This window comes from Copadichromis virginalis, linkage group LG5 (genome assembly GCF_057382275.1).
Source record: "Copadichromis virginalis isolate Kocher_CV1m ecotype Utaka linkage group LG5, C_Virginalis_male_GT1.1, whole genome shotgun sequence".
In the NCBI taxonomy this organism is placed as follows: Eukaryota; Metazoa; Chordata; class Actinopteri; order Cichliformes; family Cichlidae; genus Copadichromis; species Copadichromis virginalis.
In genome coordinates this window covers 33,071,412-33,095,339 of record NC_140622.1, presented here as the reverse complement: position 1 = coordinate 33,095,339, position 23,928 = coordinate 33,071,412, and the positions used below count along the sequence as shown (strand labels likewise).

Sequence of the window (23,928 nt, the reverse complement as noted above, 5' to 3'; positions counted from 1 at the left end):
AGCTGTACAATGGTAAGTGGCAAATGGGTTGCATTTATGTAGTGCTTTTATCCAGAGAGCTTTGTAATTTCATACACACTGTTTGCTCAAAGCCAGGAGGCATGCTGCTGGTCTGACCATCATGAGTAACTGGGGTCAAGGAATCGAAACACAAACTCTGGTATTGGTGGACTTCTGAGCCCCAGCTGTCCACTTCTGTAGAGTCAGGTACTATAAGAGCAGGCTACATTAAAACAGTTGGCATGGCTTCTGGTTCTATCGTCATTCGAGCTGGCTACCTCAAGCTTGGTCTCCTCAGACATCTTTAACACGTCGTCCTATTCATGTATTAACATAACAGGATAAAGATGAAAACAGGAAAAGTAAGAAAAAAAATACAACTGAACAACAATGATGAAGCACCACGAGGTGCAGCGCTCAACATAAGAGAACAGAACAGAAAGACAGTGGAAGGCAGAAAAGTCACAAAAACATTCAGTCCTTATATTTATGTCTCTTTTTAATTGCACCAAAGGCTGTAAAAAGGCACATTTTCAGAATCCTATATCTAAAAAATTAAAGCGATGGAAGAATAAAAAATGCAAACACCACGTCTGTTCTCATTCCATACTTTTAATTTAAAAAAAAAAAAAAAAAAAAAAGCAACACAGCAAACGACGGCCTGCCGCTCCTCCCTGCTTTTAGCCACTCGGTCACACAGTTTGTGTGATGTTTGAGCTCCTGAGTAACGTCGCTTGTCATACCTCCACCCAGTCAAAAATCTGCTCATCACTGGCCATATCCTCCAGGAGGAGTCTCTCCAGATGCTGGCTCATCTCCTCAGGAGACAAGACCCTTTCGGGCAGAGCTGCCTCAGGATTGGAGCTGTCTGACTGAAGAAACTGGAGTTTCTGTTGATGTGAAAATGACAGGAGAGGACAAGAAATGAAAAGGTGATGAAAAGGGGGAAAAAAAAGGTTTTCCTGTTGTCTGTTTACATAGTTTTCTATAGAATTCCTAGGTAACACCTGATGACATCATGCAGATCTCAAAAAACAGCAACACATGAGCGATGAGGAAGCAGTGTGTAATCACACAATGAAAAAAGCTAAATTTTTGGACCCTAATGTTAACTTCTATCTGACCTAGTGACCAATGAAAGAAATCAAAATGTTGTCAAGTCTGAGCCTGACACTAACCAACCTGTTGTAAGATGAAGGCCTGGACATCCTCTCCCTCTGGAAGAATGTCGGTCCAGTTGAGGCCAGATTCCCTCCATAAAGAACCTACAGTCCTATGGCTCTGTGGAAACACAACAAGACAAAAGTTAAACCTCTCCCCTCACACACATCTTCTTGCATTTTCAACATTTTGAAGGCGAGGATAAGGAGCATAGATACTTACACAGATATATTATTCATTAGTCCCTAATCTTCATTGATTAAATGTTACTGAGGTCATGAGAACAGATAAAAAACAAACAAACAAAAAAAAGTAAAAATAATCATAAAAAACAACAATATAACATCTAAGCATTGCTTACCATGTGTTTGCATAGTAAGTGCAGTATTTCAGATATAAGGATCCCAGCTCTTCCCACAGGAAGCAAGGGTTTGCTTAATTCACTGCAAACAGAGACGAAAGAAATTGAAGTATACATGTTTTTCCCCCTGTCACACACAGCTTTGTTTACAGCAAATGTGCAATCAGACCAATTATTTAAACACATGTGCAGATGTAACCCTCATGTTTTTGTTTTTTTATGTCTGATGGAAGGTAATCTGAGACTAAAGTGTAGATAAATTGGTGGCAGAGGTGAATTTATTTCTGAACAAATGTAGCAAATCTTTCATTTTCAGTTATTTGTACCTAAAGAGCTCTTTCATAGAGAAGCCCCCCTCCTTTAACACAGGGCTGAGCAGCTCAGCCAGGTACAGCCAGATGTGAGGAATGTCGATGGCCATGTCGTCCGCTTGCTCCAGCGTGTCTGCAAACCTGAGAAAACAAAGACAAAGAGAAGACCAAGCAGTGATTAGATGTGACAGTGCTTCAAACTTTATTTCCACTTTAATAAACAATGTTAAAAATACTGCAATGTGCTTTTTAAAGGATATACTTTCACTTTAATGTGTATTTCCATTGCAAGATTTCAGTGCCAAATAAATCAAATAATAAAAAATGGGTAAGAAGAAAGTAAATAGAAGAGTTCTAGTGATCGATTGAGTATTGGCCACTAAGCAAGTGAACTGACCCTTTGTAGAACTGGGCCTTGGGCACGGTTCCCTGCTGCACCAGCTGGAAGAAGAGCTGGCCCATGTGGTCCCGTGTGATCTGACTGCGCTCTAGGGTCGACTCCACCCCAACGCGCACAAAGATGTGAAGCTGGGAGCCCAAGTCAAGCTCGTCCACACACTGGATAGCCTCCTGCAGAAAATGAAGATATATTGTCAAAACTGATTCAGCTGGAAATTACTGAAAAATTTAAATACTGAAATTTTCCATTCTAGCAATTATAAATCATTAAAATATCAAACATGGTTCATTATCTTACCCTGCTGGTGGATTTAAACTCACACAAATCTTGGTTAAAGCTTACAACATATCTTAAAGGGGTATGAAAAATACAAAATGCATGCTTGCCTTAAAGAAAATAACTTATTTAATCATGAATGAATCTTCTGGAAAGATCACTGTTAATATTCATGTAAAGCAGAAGCTTGCTGATGCGTATTAGAAGTTGTGCACCGTAAACTTCACCTACTGCTCGTGAATGTCATACCTTGTAATCATTTATGTGTAGAAATTCGTCAATAATAGACTTGGACTTCCTCTCGATCCCCTCCTCAGACAGGGCTGGTCTGTCTGGGGTCTGGACCACTGGCTCAGGTTTCACTGTAAACATATAAACACAAGTCCCAACTTTGCCTTTTGGTGGAAAGAACCGATGGCTGCTCTAAAAAGTAAGTTCAACACACCCCACAAATCATCTTCTTATCTGGATTGAGTTACATAAACACTGACAATCAGGATAAACAGTCACACGAAGGTGGTTGGCAAATAGACAATTATACTCAGGGATTTCTAAACCTAAGCACCATATAGCAGTATAGTGTTAAAAAGTGCAGAATGAATATCTGTGTGTGCTTATAGTGTTTGAAGTTTTCATTCGAATTGAAAAAGTGCTTTATAAATAAAATCTATTTAAAGCCAGGAAGGAAAGCTGGCTGTGCAAGTTAATAGACTCATTACTACTGACTGATCATTAAACCACAGGAAAATCTGACTACATTAGCCTACAACACCGTAAAGCACATCAAGAGGTGTTAGATGACCTTAGAAATATTGAAGTAAATAATTCAAACTGGTAAGTAGGTTTACTACTTTTATATAAAGTCAACAAGCAAGTATATGGTAATACAACCCTAAAAATGTAAACAGGTTTCTTTTAATACAAAACTACAAATTTTCTATAAAATGCACCAAATCAGGTGTTCCTGAGAATTTAAATTTCCTACCAATGCTCATTTAAAAAGACCTCAGACTCTCTCACTATCTGAGTATCAATGTCCAGGAATGATAGGTATTTGATTGATGGAGCTTTTGTACATGAAATGTACCCTGGTAAGAAGTGGGCTACCTTGTTAACACCAAAAACTCAGGGTTTCGCTTGTTTTCACCTGAAAACTGAATGAAATATGTAAACTGCAGAGGCTGAGCAGTGTTCTCACCAGGCTCCCTGACTCTACTGCGCTCCATCTCCGTTTTGTCCTCCGTGACACTCGGTCTCCGGGGCTCGGCTCCCTCTCGCTCACGGTCTCTTCGCGGCTCCTCTGGGTTCGGACTTTCCAGCAGCTCTTTAGAACTTCCTCCCCTGATGAACGGTCCGGGCCGTGCTGATGGCGCTGCAGAGATTAGTGGCTTGTCACTGCGCTCTCTGCCTGTACTGGCACGACTTTTTGTGAAGGGGGGAGGAAAAAAAAATCAAGTCAAACATGATGTTGCTCAATAAAAGGATATTCGAGAAATCAGCAGACAATCAGGAGGAACAAATAAGAGCTAGAGTTGTTTTTTACCTTCCTAGAGTTCTCCTGGAGTCATATTCTGGGTTCTGGGGAGGTGTAGTGGAGGGCTGAGGTGAGAGTGTCGGCTGCAGTGCAGAGTAACGGTTCAGGCCAGTTGTCCGTGACAGGTCTGTAACAGGAAGAAGAAAAATTCAATTCAATTCAATTCAATTTTATTTATATAGCGCCAAATCACAACATAAGTCGCCTCAAGGCGCTTCATAGATACAGAGAAAAAAACCCAACAATCATATGACCCCCTATGAGCAAGCACTTTGGCAACAGTGGGAAGGAAAAACTCCCTTTTAACAGGAAGAAACCTCCGGAGGAGTGATCACATTTGGTGTTATTAAATCTCAGTTCTATGTATTCCCTACAGCAAAGAAAGACACGGCTCAAAGTGGTCTAACTTACAAAATGATCTTTAATTTTACATATTCCGGAATATGGAGACCCGAACACACTAGCTCAGGTCTGAAGCACAAACAGGAAGCCTAGTTATTCATATAGACGTCACACAAACTTTAAGTTTCGATCAAACACTCTGCTTAGTTTCACTTTCTGCCTGCAGTTACCATGCTCTGCAAAAACATGCAGTTTCCTGTCAGCCTGCGACCTAGTCTCAAAGCTGGCCCTCTCTTATACATAATACAATATAGTCAACAAAATAAGCATTAAAATATATATTTAAATCCCAACAGTGTCAAATCAGCCAGAGTGCTGATTCGACTCAGTCACTATGCAGCATAATCTGTCCATAGCAGCTTTAAAAGTCCAGCCAACCCCCAAACGTATGGATGCCACAATCCACTTCGGCCCTGAAAAGCTTCTGTCACCCACCTATACTTATCATTTCATGGTTTTCATCTGCAGGTCCCACTCTTGTAAACTCCAGAGAGCCTGAGAATTACTGCTCCATTACTCAGCAACTAATGAGCAGACCATTAACTTTAACTACCCAACAACCAAAAGAAATAAAACAGCAGTGGATCAAAAGCTATTCAGATACATAAAGGATATGACAAAATGTAAAATCAAAGCTTTCTTTTATTAGCTTTGAATACTTTTGATTGCAAGTAATTCATAATAAAACATTTATGTTTTTTTTTTGTGTCCCGTTTGGATCTTTAGCCATCAGAATTGTTGTCTTAAGGCCAAGAAAGATGCCAAGCGGATTTATTTTACCAAGTGGATCATCATGGCCTTGCCATATTGGTCCATTTGATTGACCTTTATTATAATTATGAATTTATTTTATTTTCAGTTGCTACAAACGGGACAGGACAGGGAGAAAGAATGAAAGAAAGAGAGGGAGAGAAAGAAAACCAAAGGGGAGAAGAGACGGTGAGAAGGGGGGGAAGAAAGAAAAAAAAAACAAAACAAAAAAAAAAAAAAAACACCTGGGTCACCTGTATGGAGAAAAAAAACAGAAGAGAAAGCAAACAACAAAGAGCAACATAGTAAAAAAAACAAAACGGCACCATCACAATAAACTAGCTAGCAGTAGATATCAGTAGATACTAAATAATAAACGATATTGTGCAGCACGCAAGATAGACAGTGCACAATGTGCTTTGAGGCAGCAGCCAAGAAAGCTGTAGTCCGCGTCTGTGAATACCCGTGTGTACACCTGTGTGCATACCTGTGTGGATCAGCATGCTTGCATTCCAAAGGTTTCTCCATGTAACGATCTGCTAGGGAGTGTGGGGGAGCCACAGCCCCGTCCTCCAGGGTATGAAGCAGGTATGGAGGAGATCAAAACTCCAGACATCCAGAGGCCCCCAGAACACAAGAGACCAAGGAAGACCAACAGAGGGGCAGCCGCGCCACTGTCCCAGTAAGAGCTGAGGAGAGTCCCCGATGAGGGCTCACTCAGCAGCCGCGGAGCAGAAGCCAGGGGGAGTTGCAGTGACGCGCCCATGAGCTCCGCCGGCCGCCAGCTGTGCCTGAGTGACCGAGCCCCAGGCCGAGAGGCCGGGGGCACCCCACCTCCGAAGTGGCCCGAGCGAGCCCCAGGCTCCAGGCCCCGATAAGCGGCCGTCAAGGAGTGAGCCGGTGTGTACCCGGACGCCCACCCCTACACACAAAGAACCACCAACGCACCGACACCTGAGGGAGTCCGCCACTGGCAGGGGAAGTGGTGGTGGGTGGAGATAGGCCTCCAAACCTTGGAGGGCATAAGATGTCCCCAGAGAGGTGGCGTCTGACACCCAACCTGACATATAGACACAGACATACAGGCACACACAGACACAAACATCCATTCCCGCATGCTCTCATATGCACTCACTCCACACTCAACCAACGTGGAGACAGACATAAAGAGACGCTGTACAACGATCACACTCCCCAAGCGTACTCTACGAACTGGGTCTAGGTACCCTTACCCCTGGAGGGGGGAACTGCACCCAGACCCAGGTGGTGTTACCCTTTTCCCTGCGGTGGGGAGAGGCAGACCGCCCCGACTCCGCAGCAGCAGGGAGGCCCCACACTCCAGACCGCAGTCGGACGGCCAACTCCTCCACCTAGCCCTCCCGCTCCAGCAGGCCGCAGAGAATGGGGGTGGGAGAAGACTCCAAACCTCCCTCCACCCGCTCATTGTAGTGTTGATGCATGTGTGTTCTAAGGTGCAATTAAAACCCAGGAGGGCATGGAGCTACCTGCTAGAGAGCAGCAGGTAAGCGCATAGTCCCTCCTGCTAGCCCTCAATGTCTACGTGTATTTAAAATTGAGAGGTGGGCAACGACGCCAGGGGTGAGGTGTACACCCTGATGGTAATTTGGACTCCGTGTATCGTGCCCACCCCCAAGATCCTATATGTATGTGTAATGAGAGTGTGAGTAATGTGAATGTCTAAGTTGTGGGATAAAATTGAGGCAGAGGCAGCCAGAAGGGGACGGGGGGGGTAGCCTCCTCTGCACCCTGGTGACATACCCCTACTCCAAGGCCCTGCATGTGTGGGTGGTTGTGGTGCAGCGGGAGGGGGGAGGCAGCTGGAGATGGGGAGGGAAGGAAGGGAAGGGCAGGTGACCCCTCCCTGGGGCCTGCTCCCCCGCTGACCCCAGTAGGCACCCCCATACTCCGCGACCCACCAGGGAAAGGGGGCCCAGGCCCATCCAGACCGGGGCCCAGTGCAGCAGCGCCTCCCGGCCCCAGTGCAGCAGCGCCTCCCGGCCCCACAGAGCTCGGGACAGTCCACCCAACCCCACCACAGAGAAAACTGCACCCACCCCACCATCCACTCTTCTTCCAGACTACATAAGACAATAGACGCCCAGGCTGAGATCTTCCTCCACCTCTCCTGTATCTCCCCCTCCTGCAGAGAGTTCCTGAGGAGAGGAAAGCTCCTGCAAGGTGTGACAATCTCCCCCACCAGTTGAAGAGCCCCCCAGGTGGCTCGACGCACCGGCGGCACCCTGCGCCAGGGATGGGCCCCCATGCACCCACCCGCCCACAACCCTGGCAACACACAAACCAGGACCCAAGGCCCCGAGGCCCGGCCAGGGCCCCAGCCCAGAGACGGCGCGCCCCCAGAACCTCACGCCCATCCCGGACCCACCCAGGGGCAGCCAGGCTACCAGGTCAGTAACCCACGTCCGTCAGCACAGACCCTCCCCTAGCCCCGCTGCACGCAGCCACGAGGAAACAGTCACCCGAGAGCCAAAAGAGCCCCCAACCGGACATGACCGCTACCCCGGGTTGAGCCCCCCAAGGAAGATGCCTCCGGGGAACCCCCCGACGCCCTAAGCTTGTCCCTACCCCCACACCAATCACAACAGTGAAGGTGGGACCAAACTATGACCTCCCACTAGGTGATGGAGCTGATCAAAGGAGCCCAGAGCAATTGATCTGGTGTGGTGGCAGAGGCTGTATCAAGACTAATGTAATCTAATGGATAATTTCTATATTGGTTAGAATTAAGATTATTTTTATTTTTCCAGTTCATGAGGACTGTTTTCTTGGCTATGCATAGGGCAGTGAAAAACATATGGGCGATATTCTTTTCTGAAGTGACATTATCTAAGCTGCCCAACAAACACACTAAGGGGGAAGTTGGAATGTTACATTTCAGACACTTTGATAAGTCTTCACATATCTCGCGCCAAAACTTTTGCACTGGTGGACAGAACCAAAGAGCGTGGATGTAATTGTCTGGTGTATTGCCTTGACAGTGTGAGCAGTTGTTGGAAGATGTAAAGCCCATCTTGAACATCCAATGACCTGTATAGTGCACTCTATGTAGTATTTTGTATTGTATTAATTGCAGACTGGGATTTTTAATCAATTTAAAGGTTTTTAAGCATACCTGAGACCAGAAGTTTTGGTCTAAGCTGACTGATAAATCTGCTTCCCACTTTGCAATAGGAAGGGATATTGATTCATCTAATTTAGAAAGTGTTCTGTATATTTTAGATAATAATTTGGGGGATTTAAGAGTAAGGAAATGTGCCGCACTTGGTGGTGTTTGTAATTCAACTTGACTGAGGTTAAATTTCTTTTTTACTATGGATTTAATTTGTTGATATTCTAAAAATCTTGTCTTGTTGATCCCATATTGTGCAACTAGTCTGTCAAATGGAATAAATTCTGTTCCCTCTAATATATGTTCTAAGTATTTAATTCCTTTACAACTCCATTCTGGGAAATTAATCATATTATTGTTTTGTAATATGTCAGGGTTATTCCAGATAGGTGTACGTTTGCATGGGATTAATGAAGACTCCGTTATTTTTAGAAACTCCCACCATGCTGTCAGAGAAAAGCTGATGTTGATACTTTTAAAGCATTCATGTCTTTTGATGTTTGAGCTAATAAATAGTAGGTCTGAAATCTCTAGATCCTTGCATAGTGCCTGTTCAACATCTAGCCAGGGCTCATCTAAGAAGGTATGTTTTGACCATTCTGAGATGAACTGAAGCCTGTTGGCTAAGAAGTATTGGTGAAAATTAGGCAGATCATTTATGGTTATTTGAAAGACCTTTCCAGGTCAAACAGCAACACCTTCCCAATTTACCAGGGGGAAAAAGCAACACATTGGGAATCACAGCTACACAGTTTTTCCTGCATACAGGAATGTTTGGCACTCCCCAAAGAGGTTTTATACAAAGAGGATAATACTGTCACTAAATCTAAACTAAACTAAAACTAGGCATTGCTACAGATGGTTACTGAGACATCTGTGTGAAAGTGAACCGATCATGCTGATGCACACTGTCACCCACCAAAGGCCTTGAACTCACAAGCTGAACTTTTTTTAAATATAAATCTCAATTTATGGAGAGAAGTGTTTATGCCTGCAAAGCAATGCTGCTCCTAAGGTTGAATTATTTTGAACTAAAAGTGCTGCGAGTGCATTGCACTGGGGGAGTTTTTGCCCTGAGGACTTTGAGCGCTGTCAACGCCAAGCTTCACAGGATTTGTATAGAAAATTGATGCTTCCTGTGGAGACGGAGCCTAACAGCCACAGGTCAGAGCGTGGAGAGTGTGGAAGAAAGCAGTCTTTGTTTTCAAAAATTTCACACAGTACCTGCTCTTCATGCATCCTGATGCTTTTACTGTGACACATCTGAGCCAGCTGCAGCTACAATCTCACCATCAGACCTGATTTTCGACATTTTTGGGGGGCCAGTCACAAAGCACTGAAGATGTATTTCTTATCATTTCTAATGTTATTCCATCGAGTCTCACTGACAGCCATTTATTGTATTTGAAAGATGTTTGTAAATTGCCAAAACTGACTTAGTGTCAATAAATCAGCAGCTGAAAGCTGAGCGATGCTCCCAACTTTGCCATTTTGGTGTTTTAGTACAACTAATGAGCCTCTGAGACTCGAGATGAAAAGACTGTTATGACGACCACAGTTTGTACAGTGTGCTCGGTTCTGTTTTTCCAAGTTTTGCTAATGATGTTATAGCTTGTTGTGGCATCTTACCTGAGTCGCTGGCTTTGGCTCCTCCGCTGCTGCCCTTCACCCACGTGACTTGAGCCCGTGGGCCGAGCTGGATCTTCTCATCCATCTGAGGCTGCGGGAACACAATAATTCAGAAAAAAAGCTTCACAATCTCTGCCTTTAAGCTGGAGAGGAGCAGTATTTTAAAAGGACAAGGAAGACTGACAGGCCAAAGGAAAAATGTAACGTGAGTGTCAAGTGAGTATCCAGTTAAATGGGGCTGTAAATGACGATAGCACCTAAAATGCTGCCTCTATACCAGACAGCTTCTGGGATATTTGGTTCTCTCTTATAGACTAACAGTTAAAACTGCCAGAGTGCTTCCAGCAGAGGGCGCTCCAAAAATGAACTAACTTCTTTTACCCAGCAATAGTTATAGTTCCATCAGGATGTCAGTATATGCATAACTGAGCATGTAGAGTTATGTAGATGGGAACAGAGGACATTGATGTACTCGGCCCAGTTATGATTATCCTTAAGAGTCATCTTGAGTCTGCGTAAACAGTTATCTTCTGTGTGCAAAAAAAAAAAACACCAGCCAGCTGAAAAGGGGCTTTGACATGAGATGAAAAAAACAAACACATGTTGAATGGAAAACAAACTTGTCACAACATGAAAACCATCCCACAATTTGTTTATATTACAATGCAGAATTGAGAAAGTTCAGCCAAGTCTGAGAATCTGAGAGAACAAAGCAGCCGCACATTACCCACACACCATCAGACCCAATACACAACATGCTGCAACAAAACACTGTCTGTGACAGGTTTCTAATTAGAGCTCATTTCTGATACTTCCATCATCACTGGTGCCTCCTGAATTGACGGATTCACTAACTCACGGGTTTTCAAACCTTTTCTAGCATGCCCTTTTTTTGAAGCCAAATTTTTTTAAACCCATACCCTGCAATTTTGTTTAAAAACTATTAACAAGAATCCAAATTTAATTTTAGTGAGAAACAAAAAGTCTGTACAACAATCTCGTCTATCCTGCCCTCCAAAATTACATTATTTTATCTTAGTTTTCCCACGGTGCTCCAAACTCCTCAGTCTGAGAACAAGTGATTTTGCTAACTGTGAGGAGAAGAACTAATCAACATAATGATGATTTTTCTTTAAAAAAAAAACCTGTTTAGACAGTCTGCTATTTTTAGATCTCACTCTGGAAGTTCTGACCACTTGTTCTGGGTGCTCAAACCTGTGCCGAGAGCAAACATCAATTCTGTTTCAAACTGACCCCAATTTCATGTGAGGGACAGTCATCACTGGTGCTGGCCGCTACACCTCCAGTTATGATTGAACAGTTTTCATTTGATGAGTTCAGGCCAAAGTCATGGTCTCAGGTGAGGAGTGAGACCTGGTGCATGTTCATTTTTAAGAAAAAAAAAAAAGAAACATTCATCGTGTTGTTCACTTTGAATTTGTCCCTCGGGGTGAGACTGTCAGCCAGGAGTTCTAATGTAATGTCCTGAGTGATCTGAGGGGGAGTATTCACAGGAAACAATATGAACTCGATTGTCATTGTATTGGCTAAAAGTGCAAAGAAAACGGATGGATTTTCATGCCCACATCAACAAAATCTTTGCTCACCGGCCAGAGGTGCCTTCCTGCAACACTGCCCACATGCCGAATATGTAAATTCAGTTGAAAGATCATTGTTTTGACATCACAGAGTTTACTAGTCACATAGTGAATTTTGCTGTGTGGGGGGTAAAAAAAACAAACCCCACTATTTGTACGTAAAAACTCCAAGGACTCTATTTCAACGCCACTAGAAATACTTAAATAAATTTAAAATTAAAAAAAAAAACCCAGCAATGGCAGGATGTTGGTCAGGTGACAGACAGATTTTGGAGCATGTGGAAAACCAGGTGGATTGCTGGCTGTGCAGAGCAATAGCTGAACTGAACAGAGAGTCCAGAGTGCAGAGCACTAATCTGAGCAAATAAAAGGTGAAATTGAGAGCAGAGCAGCCAAATTGAATATGTTTCTGGTGTGAGAAATAGAAGAGCTTCAGACTGAGGCCGTGCAATGTGCACAGAGGAGGAGAAAAAGGAGAAAAAGGCTGATCTGTTCACTTGAGCAAAACTCATTTTAACTTTCCAATTAGTTTCTTCTTCTTCTACCATAATTAAATATACATATATATTTATGTTATTAGTTTTGTCATTGTACTTGTTAATAGAATAATAAAACATTTAAAAATCTTTTTGTGTCAGCAGAGAGTTTGGAATTTGAGTATCCTGACAATCCTACAGGTTGAGATCTATCATGATGTTGCAGGCAGTTTCTCTGTAGGAGTTTCTCTTCCAGTAGAAAAAGGGCACTTACAGCATATTGAACATTTCTAAGATTTATTAAAGGTTTTTCTTGTCTTTCCAGCTGGTGGCGCTCTAACTAATGGCTGAAGCTCATCTCAGGCTACGACCAGCATGGGCAGCATGTCTCACCTTGGAGATCTTTGGGATCTTGTTGGGGTCGATGGTCCTGCTGTTCTTCGTCATAGGCACAGTGTTCCAGGTCTCTTCTCTCTGCCCACGCTGATCTCTTTGATCTCGTGGATCTAAGGGGCATAAAGCAGGAAAAATATAGTTCCGTGGGAATTCAGCGACAATTCTGAACATTTTTCATCATTTCAGACACGCATTAAACACATGACGAAATATTATAGGTCATCTGACAGATGGGAGGGGGTAGGGGGGCTTCCTTTCTGCTGCTGGGCACAATAGCATCTCTGCGGGCTATAGGAACAGGAAGTCTGCCTGTATACTTGCAGGCTTCCTGAGTCACTGTAGCTGTGCCGATATGACTCTAAGCCTTAAAGAGGATTTAGACTGCAGGCCTGACCTGACCGCCTCTTGCTGTCCTTGGAGAGCAGCTGCTGGTGCACTTTTCTCTGCTCTTCCTGCTCTTCAATCTTAGCCTCTTTGTGGATCTGCTCAATTGTTTTCGGGCCCTGGTCAGCTCTCCTGGAAACCCAGTTGTGCTGGAAAAGAGAGAAAAAAAACACCAGATTCATAAAATACACCGAACAGTGTCAGTCAGATATAAACCAACTGAAACAACAACCAGAGCAAATTACCGTATTTCCCTTGTTTTATCATGATACACAGATCAGATCACATATGAGAAGCTGTCAGTCACAAAAGAAAATCACTAATAATTTAATGAGTGACCACACCTGACAGAAGATGTGTTAACAAGGTTTTCAACTTGCGACAGCCCATCATTTGTTATTAATATCTATGTGCGTGTCTATGACGCTGAGGATGAAGGTTTTTGTTTTTAAACAAAGTACCTTCTTGCTCATTTCAATTTCAAATTTGACAGGAACGTAGCACAGCAGGGATTTGAATTTTTCCTCCTTTTCGTATGAGATGCTGACGCTGATGCAAACAACTTGTGTCAGGCTAGAGTTAAGGAGCAATCTCAGCTTAATCAATGCAGATGCATCTACAGGAAAAACACAATATCAACCTTAACAGCGACACCACAGATGAGGTTTGATATATGTATAAAGCTGAACTGACAATTCTGTCTCATTTTCATTAGGCTTTTAAACTCAGGCTACAACAGCTAAACACAAACACAAAAACCCATAAAAGCACCCGTCACTGAGATGCTGGTTCGGTCCAGAGACAGCAGCAAATAACAAGGGGAAAAATAAACCGCATCCCCAAGCTTTACAGGTGGATTTATTACTTGTGAACCTCTTCTTATTTTTACTATGAAGATGTTTTCCAATCAACAACTTCCAATTTCTAAACTAGACATGTTTATAGGTTTTTGACGTCTATGTAATTAAACATCTCAATCTAATCAGTTTATAAAATAAATAAAGCAGTCGATGCACGCAGCTTCTGTACAAGTGTTAAGGATATGTTTTTTAAAAACTGTGTTGCACCTTGTTAGCAAGTCAGTATCACTGGGAATGGTTTATACCCCACTTCCTGTTAACTGATTTGGTAACTGACACTCACATCAGACATAAATTTCTTCAGAGGTTATTGCAAACAGTGATAAAATAATAACTGGGCATAGTGGCATAGTAAGTGGTGCTATATCTACAAAATTGAATGGAATATACACAGTAGTATTTATTGTAGCGTCTAATGTTTTTGTGCACTGCAGTGAATAAACATCAATGCTTATTTAGAAGACAACAAACACCAGCAGCTTTTTACTAAAGCTTCTCTTCTAGATTTCCCACAGCTTAAGACAACCTAGATTTAAGACTTATTACAACTTTTATTTTGCCATATTCAGAATTAAATTTAAAACAAACTTAATAACAAGACTGAAGGAAAAACAAAAGCACATCAACTCCTCAGGGTTAGAGATGAAACTTGTTAGCTTTTTCGATATATTTGAGGTATTTTGTTAAAGAATTTTGTAGTAAAATTTCCCCATCTTGATTTTGCTGTTAGCCAACAATACATTTATTCTGAGCTAACTGACCACTGTATTTTAAGACTGAGATTTTAAATTGAAATAATACTTTATCAAATGCAAATGCAGACAGAATGGACATTAGCTGGATTTGAATCTGACAGTTCCAAACTCTATATGATATTTGATTGTGCAAATGTGTGAATAGCTCGTGTAATCTGATGCATTTATTGCCACTGAACATGTGACATGTGCACTGCATCTTAGACTCTCTATCCAGACTGCTTGCACACCTGTAGTGGGAACATATTTGAAGCTGACTATTTTCCGCTGTGTGCAACATGTGAGTAAAATATCCTGACCGGATTTTTCTAAAGTTTTCATCAGTTCATTCGTAAAAACAGAAGTATACAGCTAAAACGTGATCAGCACATACAAGCTTAAACAAGGTCAGGTATTTAAATACTCCAGGTTCATGTTTGTTTGAGGTTTGTTACTGTTTACTGTGTATTTTACCAGAAGGTGTAAAGATTCAATGGTGGAGTAGATATCATTTGAGCAATACTAGATCAAAACACTGATATCCCGCATGTTTCAGAGAAACATGCAGGAAAAATCAATGAAATAAACCTCCGTGGGGGGAAATGCATTATTAGTTCATCTAAACATGGGCTGGGTTCTCCACTGAAAACAATTATCAGAAATGCACACACTCACCAATCTCAGGTCTATAACGTCCTGTAGCATGAACCGTATCCGAGATGAAGTCTTCCTCTCCTTGACGATTTTCTCCATCTGATTGAAATATTGATCCATCCGGGGCTGATGAAAGAGACAGACAAGGTTCATTTGAGATACGAAGGTTAAATTTTCAATTTCTTTAATGGACAGCAGGTCTGAGTGACTCACATTATTTCATTCTACTGACTGATTGTTCAGTTTATTACGTGGAGCGGGACCTGCCTGACCAACCAACATTAAATGGGAACATTTTGGGACGCAGCAGAACAAAAACTCTAATAACCCAAGATGAATGGACTCAATTCGACGTAATAGCTCGCCATTGAACAGAAATGTTCTGGAAATAATGAGATTAAACAAGATAAAACTCATCTAAAAAGGGAACAATGGCTGATTTATGATCAAATTCTTTAGGATTTTATGGCTCTCAACATATTCCAGAAGCAAACAAAGCAGATTTAAGTGGTTACGCTGAGTTCATAAGATTTTTGTAAGGGTGCAGTCTTTGTGCCAATTGGTTAGCTCTTTGGTAACTTTTTGGGGAATTTCTGCTTCTATCTACAGTAATAGCCCAGTAGTGCAGAGCTGATAGGAAAGAGGGGAGGAAGAGCGAAGGAGCAGCAAAGGGCGACAGGTTGGACTCAAACCCGGGCTGCTGCATTTAAGCTTTATGGCATATGCTCACTGCTCAACCAGTAGGCTGAAGTGGCACTGTGGGGCTGGTTATTGACAGCAGGAGGAAAACACTACATGTTAAAAAAAGACAAACAAAGACCCAAATATCACAACTGTGGCCTCTGTTGTCATCATTAGGTTTGTCTAACTAAGCCAATGTTCACATTTACTGAACTTTTGCTACAAATCAACTGAAACCATGTCAAATAAAACCAAGCAGCAACTTCTGGAGCTGAAACATGAAGCCAAGGCTAAAGTGCCAAAAACAAAAATTCCTCTGTGTTGTTCACTGCTGACAACCCATGTTAAAATACCCAACTTCATAGTACTAAAAACATGTTAACAACCTAGCATAAATTGGTTGAGGCCTCTATAAAAACTTTCCCCCCTATATAACAACTTTACAGATGTTGATGTTTTAAATTAGGGATGTTAAACTCGTTTTACATTGTGGGCCACATACAGCCCAGCTTGAGCTTATGTGTGCCAGACCAGTGAAACTCCCCTTTCTGTTAGTGTAAAGTTTAATTACACATTTAATCCTTGACATATCGCAACATAAGAAAAACAAGTGTGATTTTGACAGTACATCTCAGGTTTTCTTTGTGATAAAGAAATGCTGCTGCAGTAGTAAATGAAAGTCTTTATGCTTAAATATGGAAATATGGAAAATTAGAGAAAAACTTCCGGTAAGTCATTGCAGAGACTGTTCTGTAATTACAAAACAGGAACTTTTTGTTAATTCAAAGAAATGGACAAAATGGCAAAACCAAAAAATAATCATGCAATCATTCTATTTTGATGGAATCAGGCGGAAGTTTAAGACTCGTTGTTTGGGCTTCAGTTTTGTTGAGCAAAATCTTCTAATTTTAAAATCTTTCATTAAGCTGAAACACAAGCTGTCTGTGCTCGAATGTTCCACCAGCTTCCTTGATTACCTCTTCAGGCTTTGTGAACACATCAGAACAGGCATATTTCAAATACGCTTAACCTAATAATAGTTTTGCAATGGCACAGGCATCCAGCCACAGCTTCACCAGCTCCAGCATCTGTTGTTGTAATTTCAGTTTAACATAGCGAGGTTTAAATGATTTAATACACTGCAAACACCAGGTTTATTTGTCTATTTGTGACTCATAAAAACACACAACCCCCTCCCCTGCAGTGATCAATCTTTTTGGTTAAAGAGTAGGTATGATGTCAGTCTGTTGAGATTTTCCTTGGTTGACTACAGTCTAGATGTTTTCCCTGCTGGTCAGAGGACTTGTCTTTTGTAGGGTGACTGGTACATGACAAGGATCAAACCACACATCACAGTGCAGCAGAGAGCAGTATGGCCTTTAGGTCAGTTATGTCTCTCCAAGCATCTAAGGACTCTTTCTGTGACCAGCTGAGAGTCACTGATATCTACAGGAGAGCCAGTCAGACAGAACAAAGCAGAGCATCGACTGCAGAGACACTGTGGGGATATCCCCGTTTCCTCATAACCTATATAAAGAGCTTCTCTGTTGCCTCTGGAACTGAATGTAGCCAAACCGTTGAAGGATCAAATCCCAACAGAACTTCTTTTTTCTTTTTTTGTGCTGCTGTAAACCAGAATCACCTCATCTCACCTCGTCAGATTCACTTAACTGCTGCACAGCCAACGCTTACCTTGGTGGATATTAGCACAGGCATAATGATGTCAAAGTGCCATGCCTGTGTCATAAATATAAATTGATTCACCTTTGACTCTATCCATCCAAATATTGTCTGAACTCGTTCACTTTCATTTCCGAGTCTGGCTTTAAGTTTTTAACACAGCCTCAGATAAAAGGTTTGTTCAAGGTCTCGCTGCAATGTCAAATCACCTCTGAATATGTAATGAATAACACTGTGCGTGTAGCACATTACACCAACAGCCTTCAGGTTTGTGCCAGTATGTACGAATCAGTGTAAATGTAACATTACTGTAAGTGTCAATCACATCTACCTTCACCGATTCTCTTTCTTGCCCTGACTCTGATACAACACGCAGCATAAATTCTGTACCAATTATCAGCAGAGGCTTATCTGATCTTGGCATAAATACTGGAAAACAGGAGACAGCTAACTGATTACGTCTATAAGTTAAATGTGCACACCAGCATCTCTAAGCTAACTATGAATAAACTTGTATAAGACCAAAATAAAATGCCTTGGGTTCAATGCTTGTCTCCAGGAACACCCCCCCCCAAAAAAAAACAAAAAACAAACCCCAAACCAAAAACGGTCTAGTCCAGGGGTAGGGAGCTCCAGGCCTCGAGAGATGGTGTCCTGCAGGTTTTAGATGTGTCCTTGATCCAACACAACTGATTTAAATGGCTAAATTAGCTCCTCAACATGTCTTGACTAAAACCTGCAGGACACTGGCTCTCGAGGACTAACGTTCCCTACCCCTGGTGTAGTCTATATGACCATAAACCACATTTTTACACCTTGGATGTAAATTTCTCTGCAAAACTTACACAGACAAGGTCAGACATTGTCAATTTGCAGATTCTGAGGTGTTTTATGCTAATTGTTTATCAATCTTTGAGTGCAGTTCCTCCTGTTTCAAGTCTTAGCTTTTCATTTGAAGTCTCAGCAGGTAACTAAATACTTCCCCAAACACTGAAGACACTTAAACTTCACTATTAAACATAATAGTTAAACTATTAACTAAAACTATATATTAACAACCTAATAAAAGAACCTTCTCCGCCAGCTCACCTTTGCCTTTTCAAAGTCAAGGTCCTTGCCAATGGTGGTGAGTAGCCTGCACAGGCACTCCAAGGACTCCTCATCGTGGTTCTTGAGCAGCTTGACCACACAGTCATGCATAATGGCCTCTGTCAACATCTTGAGCTTGAAAAGCTCGCCGATGAACTTGATGTTGCCGATTGAACGCCGCCGGGCCTTGTCCTTTGCTTCCTCAAGCTCCTCCTGAAGCCGCTCACGCTCAGTCACCTAAAGAAAACAAGGAAACATCAAAGTTTAAAAATCTTATCTTGCCAGGAATGGAATATAGTCCAAATAAAATCCAAAGTAATACTTCTGAAGTCACAGATGACATACCGATGCAGCAGAGTCCAGCTCTTTCTGTTTCCTCTCAAACACCACATCGTCCACCTTGTCTTTCTCAAACTCCTTCTGGCAGCGATTTAGCAGCAGCTTGCGAAAGTTCACTGTGGTGTTGGGTTTGTCTGTCATCTGCACTCTGAGCTGTACGCGAACAAAGTTTGTAGTAAAGAGAAATTAGAGAAAAGACAACATCCCTAAGAATCTTTTAAGACTCAAGTCAGACCAAAACAACTGAAGTAGTTTTCATGTTATACTAAAGAAAAAAATTTTATACAAAAGCACACCAAAGCACACCCTTTTAGATGTAAAAAGTCATTTTAAACCCATTTTTATTTATATGCAATATTTACAATACTAACAATATAATAGCATAGTATAATAGTAACTTAGAATGAATATACCTATGGTATAATTTAAAGCATAACACAACCACAGCTCTGCGTCTTAATCGAGACAGTGATTGGCTTACCGTGGCGAGGCAGCGGCACATGTTTCCATAAGCCACGGAGAAGCTGGGCTCATCGATGGCCTTCTCGAAGACCAGGTCGATGACGCCTTTGAGTCTCTCCTCTGTGTCGATGGTCAGGTCTGTTACCTGCTTCATCAACTGGTTGAACTTCTGAGGCGTCAGCTTGTTCAAGATGCTCCGTACTTTCCTGAAGAGCTCCTGTAGGGAAGCCATCACGCAATCATAAATAGAACTTAATAACTCAGCTTATCAATCAGACACTGTATATTGAGTGAGTTCATTTAGTGGTAGGTTTAATTATTTAGGCGGCTAATTTTTGCTGTATTCTTTTATGTTATTTTGTGTGTTTTGCTGTCTGTGTATGGTATATTTGGCCCTGCCTGTGTTTTCTGAATCTCTGGATCCTCTGCGAGGCCCTCTCTCTTCAGGCCAGGCTTCCAGGCATTCTCTGCTTTTTTTAGCTGAACATCATCATTCACCACCACGTTCATGATGATCTTCCTGGGTGGAGGCCGTCGTTGCCCAATGCTCATTATCTGTGAATATAATGAAAGAAATCAAGAGAGAGTTAACATTGCTAATGACATGACTTAATTACATAAAAAAATAATAAAAATAATAGGAAATAGGAAAAACAATAGGACACAAACAACACGACTACCAGGAGGCACTCATTGAAGTATAAATTATTCCAGCTCTGTTTAAATAGACTGCAGTGTGTCGGTGGCTACAAACCACCCAAGTATTTTCCGTGACTCTCTTTTGCATTTTTTCATTCATTTGATTGTGATTGACTTGCCAGTGGAAGTTCCTCCCATTGTTATTTTGAAAGTTCAAATGCACCTGACCAGCTAGCCCTACCACTTCCTGAATCGTGTTTTCCGTGCTGGCTAGCTTCTTGGCCAGGTTGCTATTGTGGCGATCCTCAGCTGCTTTTCCAGAGAGGATCTTATCCTGCAATCGGATGGACTCAAACACAACTAGTGACAGTTAATAGAGGACCCACAGCAGGTGGAGAGCTGGTTCCTGCCAATTATATCTCAAGATAGTGAAGTTGGAATGTATCGAGGAATGGGAGACTCATGGGAGAGGCATCTGATTATAATGCATACTGCACTGAATCCCCACAGTAGCGGCTGAGGTTTTGTTTGCATATATACTTGTGCGTAGGCATGTTAAGCTTATATTCTGCCATTGTCATGTATTAACGTGCTAAATCAAATTACAGTCTATTACACTTCGTTTAAGAGATATTACCATTGTACTAATCAATAAATAGATAGATCAATAAATCAATAAATAACACTGATTTAACACCGTACTATAATTACTAAATTTAATTACTATAATTTAAGAATTATTAATTTATCACAAAGTAATGGAGAAATAAAATATTTGCAACTAAGAAAATAAAAAACATTGTCAAATATATTATATAGATTCTAAAATATTGTATTCTTTTAACTTCTCAACATCCAGTTAACTGACAAACCACTCAGTTAGGTTACATTTTAGCCACATGCTCAACATCCATAGTTTACTTGAAGATGTTAACCTTTCTTATCGAGTCTCATACAGTGGGGCAAAAAAGTATTTAGTCAGCCACCGATTGTGCAAGTTCCCCCACTTAAAATGATGACAGAGGTCAGTAATTTGCACCAGAGGTACACTTCAACTGTGAGAGACAGAATGTGAAAAAAAAAAATCCATGAATCCACATGGTAGGATTTGTAAAGAATTTATTCGTAAATCAGGGTGGAAAATAAGTATTTGGTCAATAACAAAAATACAACTCAATACTTTGTAACATAACCTTTGTTGGCAATAACAGAGGTCAAACGTTTACTATAGGTCTTTACCAGGTTTGCACACACAGTAGCTGGTATTTTGGCCCATTCCACCATGCAGATCTTCTCGAGAGCAGTGATGTTTTGGGGCTGTCGCCGAGCAACACGGACTTTCAACTCCCGCCACAGATTTTCTATGGGGTTGAGGTCTGGAGACTGGCTAGGCCACTCCAGGACTTTCAAATGCTTCTTACGGAGCCACTCCTTTGTTGCCCGGGCGGTGTGTTTTGGATCATTGTCATGTTGGAAGACCCAGCCTCGTTTCATCTTCAAAGTTCTCACTGATGGAAGGAGGTTTTGGCTCAAAATCTCACGATACATGGCCCCATTCATTCTGTCCTTAACACGGATCAGTCGTCCTGTCCCCTTGGCAGAAAAACAGCCCCATAGCATGATGTTTCCACCCCCATGCTTCACAGTAGGTATGGTGTTCTTGGGATGCAACTCAGTATTCTTCGTCCTCCAAACACGACGAGTTGAGTTTATACCAAAAAGTTCTACTTTGGTTTCATCTGACCACATGACATTCTCCCAATCCTCTGCTGTATCATCCATGTGCTCTCTGGCAAACTTCAGACGGGCCTGGACATGCACTGGCTTCAGCAGCAGAACACGTCTGGCACTGCGGGATTTGATTCCCTGCCGTTGTAGTGTGTTACTGATGGTGACCTTTGTTACTTTGGTCCCAGCTCTCTGCAGGTCATTCACCAGGTCCCCCCGTGTGGTTCTGGGATCTTTGCTCACCGTTCTCATGATCATTTTGACCCCACGGGATGAGATCTTGCGTGGAGCCCCAGATCGTGGGAGATTATCAGTGGTCTTGTATGTCTTCCATTTTCTGATGATTGCTCCTACAGTTGATTTTTTCACACCAAGCTGCTTGCCTATTGTAGATTCACTCTTCCCAGTCTGGTGCAGGTCTACAATACTTTTCCTGGTGTCCTTCGAAAGCTCTTTGGTCTTGGCCATGGCGGAGTTTGGAGTCTGACTGTTTGAGGCTGTGGACAGGTGTCTTTTATACAGATGATGAGTTCAAACAGGTGCCATTCATACAGGTAACGAGTGGGGGACAGAAAAGCGTCTTACAGAAGACGTTACAGGTCTGTGAGAGCCAGAGATTTTCCATGTTTGAGGTGACCAAATACTTATTTTCCACCTTGATTTACGAATAAATTCTTTACAAATCCTACCATGTGAATTCATGGATTTTTTTTTCACATTCTGTCTCTCACAGTTGAAGTGTACCTCTGGTGCAAATTACTGACCTCTGTCATCATTTTAAGTGGGGGAACTTGCACAATCGGTGGCTGACTAAATACTTTTTTGCCCCACTGTATATTGATCTTGTAGCTATAGGGTTTCCGTTTTAAGATTTCCATTGTGGATACAAAACCCTGCCCTTAAGCAAATCTCTCATGGTGCAGTGAACGTTAACACAGAATGCAGACAAACGTGGGTGCAACCCAAACCTGTAAGAAACACTGTATTAACCCTATGGATTATTAATAGGGGCACACTTGATTAGCTTAATTCAGTCTTGACAAGTGTACAACTAACTGTGTTACACTGTACACTGGAGTAGAAGCAGTGTGAGTAAGATTTTATGAATGACTGTGGCAGCTTGTGCAAGTACATGTGTGACTCACCGCAGAGCTTCGTCCTCCAGACATCTGTCTCCCAAAATCTGCGAAAGCAGGTGTGAAATCGGGTCCTCTGGAAATCACCCTGGAATCCACCGCTCGAGACGGCAGCTTGTTTTGGTTCATCTGCATGAAACATAACATACACAAAGACATACATAAACACACAAGGTAACCCTAACAGCAGGGGGAGCAGTGATACCCTGGTAATCTGGTAATATTGGCAACAGGGCAAGATGAGCCTAATAAGCGTGTGTGAGTGTGTTTGTGTGTGGAAGGATGAATTTCTAACCCGATAGTCACTTTTAAAGGTGGCCTCCAATAAATGACAGTCATACTACATTATCAGTCTATTGTTTATATGTTCTTCTAGCACCGGTAATAAATTATGCTCGGCTTGTTCTGCGGGCCGTACAGTAAGAAAAGTCAGAACCAGATGTGGAAGGGGAGGACAGAAGAAAGGAACGCAGGAGAGAGCGAGATAGTTGTGGGGGAGGAGAGAAGAACAAATCCAGCTCTTTGTCTTTCAGCTGTCCTTGACTTCCTCTTGACTCTTTTCCAGTGAGATTTCACTTTCTCCCACAGAGAAAATGAGACTTTGGGATTGTACCAATCAACTGTTCGCCGGCCTGGTTGTTCTTTTTTGAGAGATGGGGGAGGGGCATGTGCTCTTGACACTGCCAAGTGTGACATAATAGCAATGTGATTTTAATCAAAACAGCATTTCTGCAGGCCATATGCTCCACCCATACATATGTGTGGATCGGAGCAACAAACTAAAACAACGTCTATTGTCGCCTTTTGACATGTGGTTGAAAAAATCCTTTTCATTCATTTCACAAAAAAAGGTTGATTTGAAACTAATGCTACAATTAATGATTGTTTTCAGCACCATTATTTTTTAATCTTTTAAAAAAAATGGCATTATGAATAATGCCCAGAGCCTGCTGTGATTTCTGTGTTTTAAGTCTGTTCTTTTTTCCTCGACCAACAGTCTAAAACCCAAATGACAATAAATGCACAACGCTTTGAACTTCACGTTTGAGAAGCTGAAACCACAAGTATTTTTCAGATCAATGAGATAGAGTGGACTGTTT

The 23,928-nt window shown here is 42.0% G+C and overlaps 1 protein-coding gene across 11 annotated transcripts in view; it reads right to left on the bottom strand.

Annotated features, from left to right (window-relative positions):
• The window catches only part of eif4g3a (eukaryotic translation initiation factor 4 gamma, 3a), a 70,793-nt gene that overhangs the window by 2,868 nt on the left and 43,997 nt on the right, over window positions 1-23,928 (bottom strand). For all 11 annotated transcript variants that reach the window (XM_085457395.1, XM_085457398.1, XM_085457402.1 and 8 more), the window contains 17 exons: window positions 22,838-22,957; window positions 19,725-19,880; window positions 19,345-19,542; window positions 18,870-19,016; window positions 18,525-18,761; window positions 15,096-15,200; window positions 12,837-12,975; window positions 12,440-12,552; window positions 9,973-10,063; window positions 4,053-4,170; window positions 3,708-3,931; window positions 2,759-2,871; window positions 2,231-2,403; window positions 1,849-1,974; window positions 1,523-1,604; window positions 1,183-1,281; window positions 744-890 (listed from right to left, as the gene is read on the bottom strand). In XM_085457395.1, coding sequence (XP_085313521.1) covers window positions 744-890; window positions 1,183-1,281; window positions 1,523-1,604; window positions 1,849-1,974; window positions 2,231-2,403; window positions 2,759-2,871; window positions 3,708-3,931; window positions 4,053-4,170; window positions 9,973-10,063; window positions 12,440-12,552; window positions 12,837-12,975; window positions 15,096-15,200; window positions 18,525-18,761; window positions 18,870-19,016; window positions 19,345-19,542; window positions 19,725-19,880; window positions 22,838-22,957 — 2,388 coding nt within the window. The remainder of the gene's footprint in view (window positions 1-743; window positions 891-1,182; window positions 1,282-1,522; window positions 1,605-1,848; window positions 1,975-2,230; window positions 2,404-2,758; window positions 2,872-3,707; window positions 3,932-4,052; window positions 4,171-9,972; window positions 10,064-12,439; window positions 12,553-12,836; window positions 12,976-15,095; window positions 15,201-18,524; window positions 18,762-18,869; window positions 19,017-19,344; window positions 19,543-19,724; window positions 19,881-22,837; window positions 22,958-23,928) is intronic.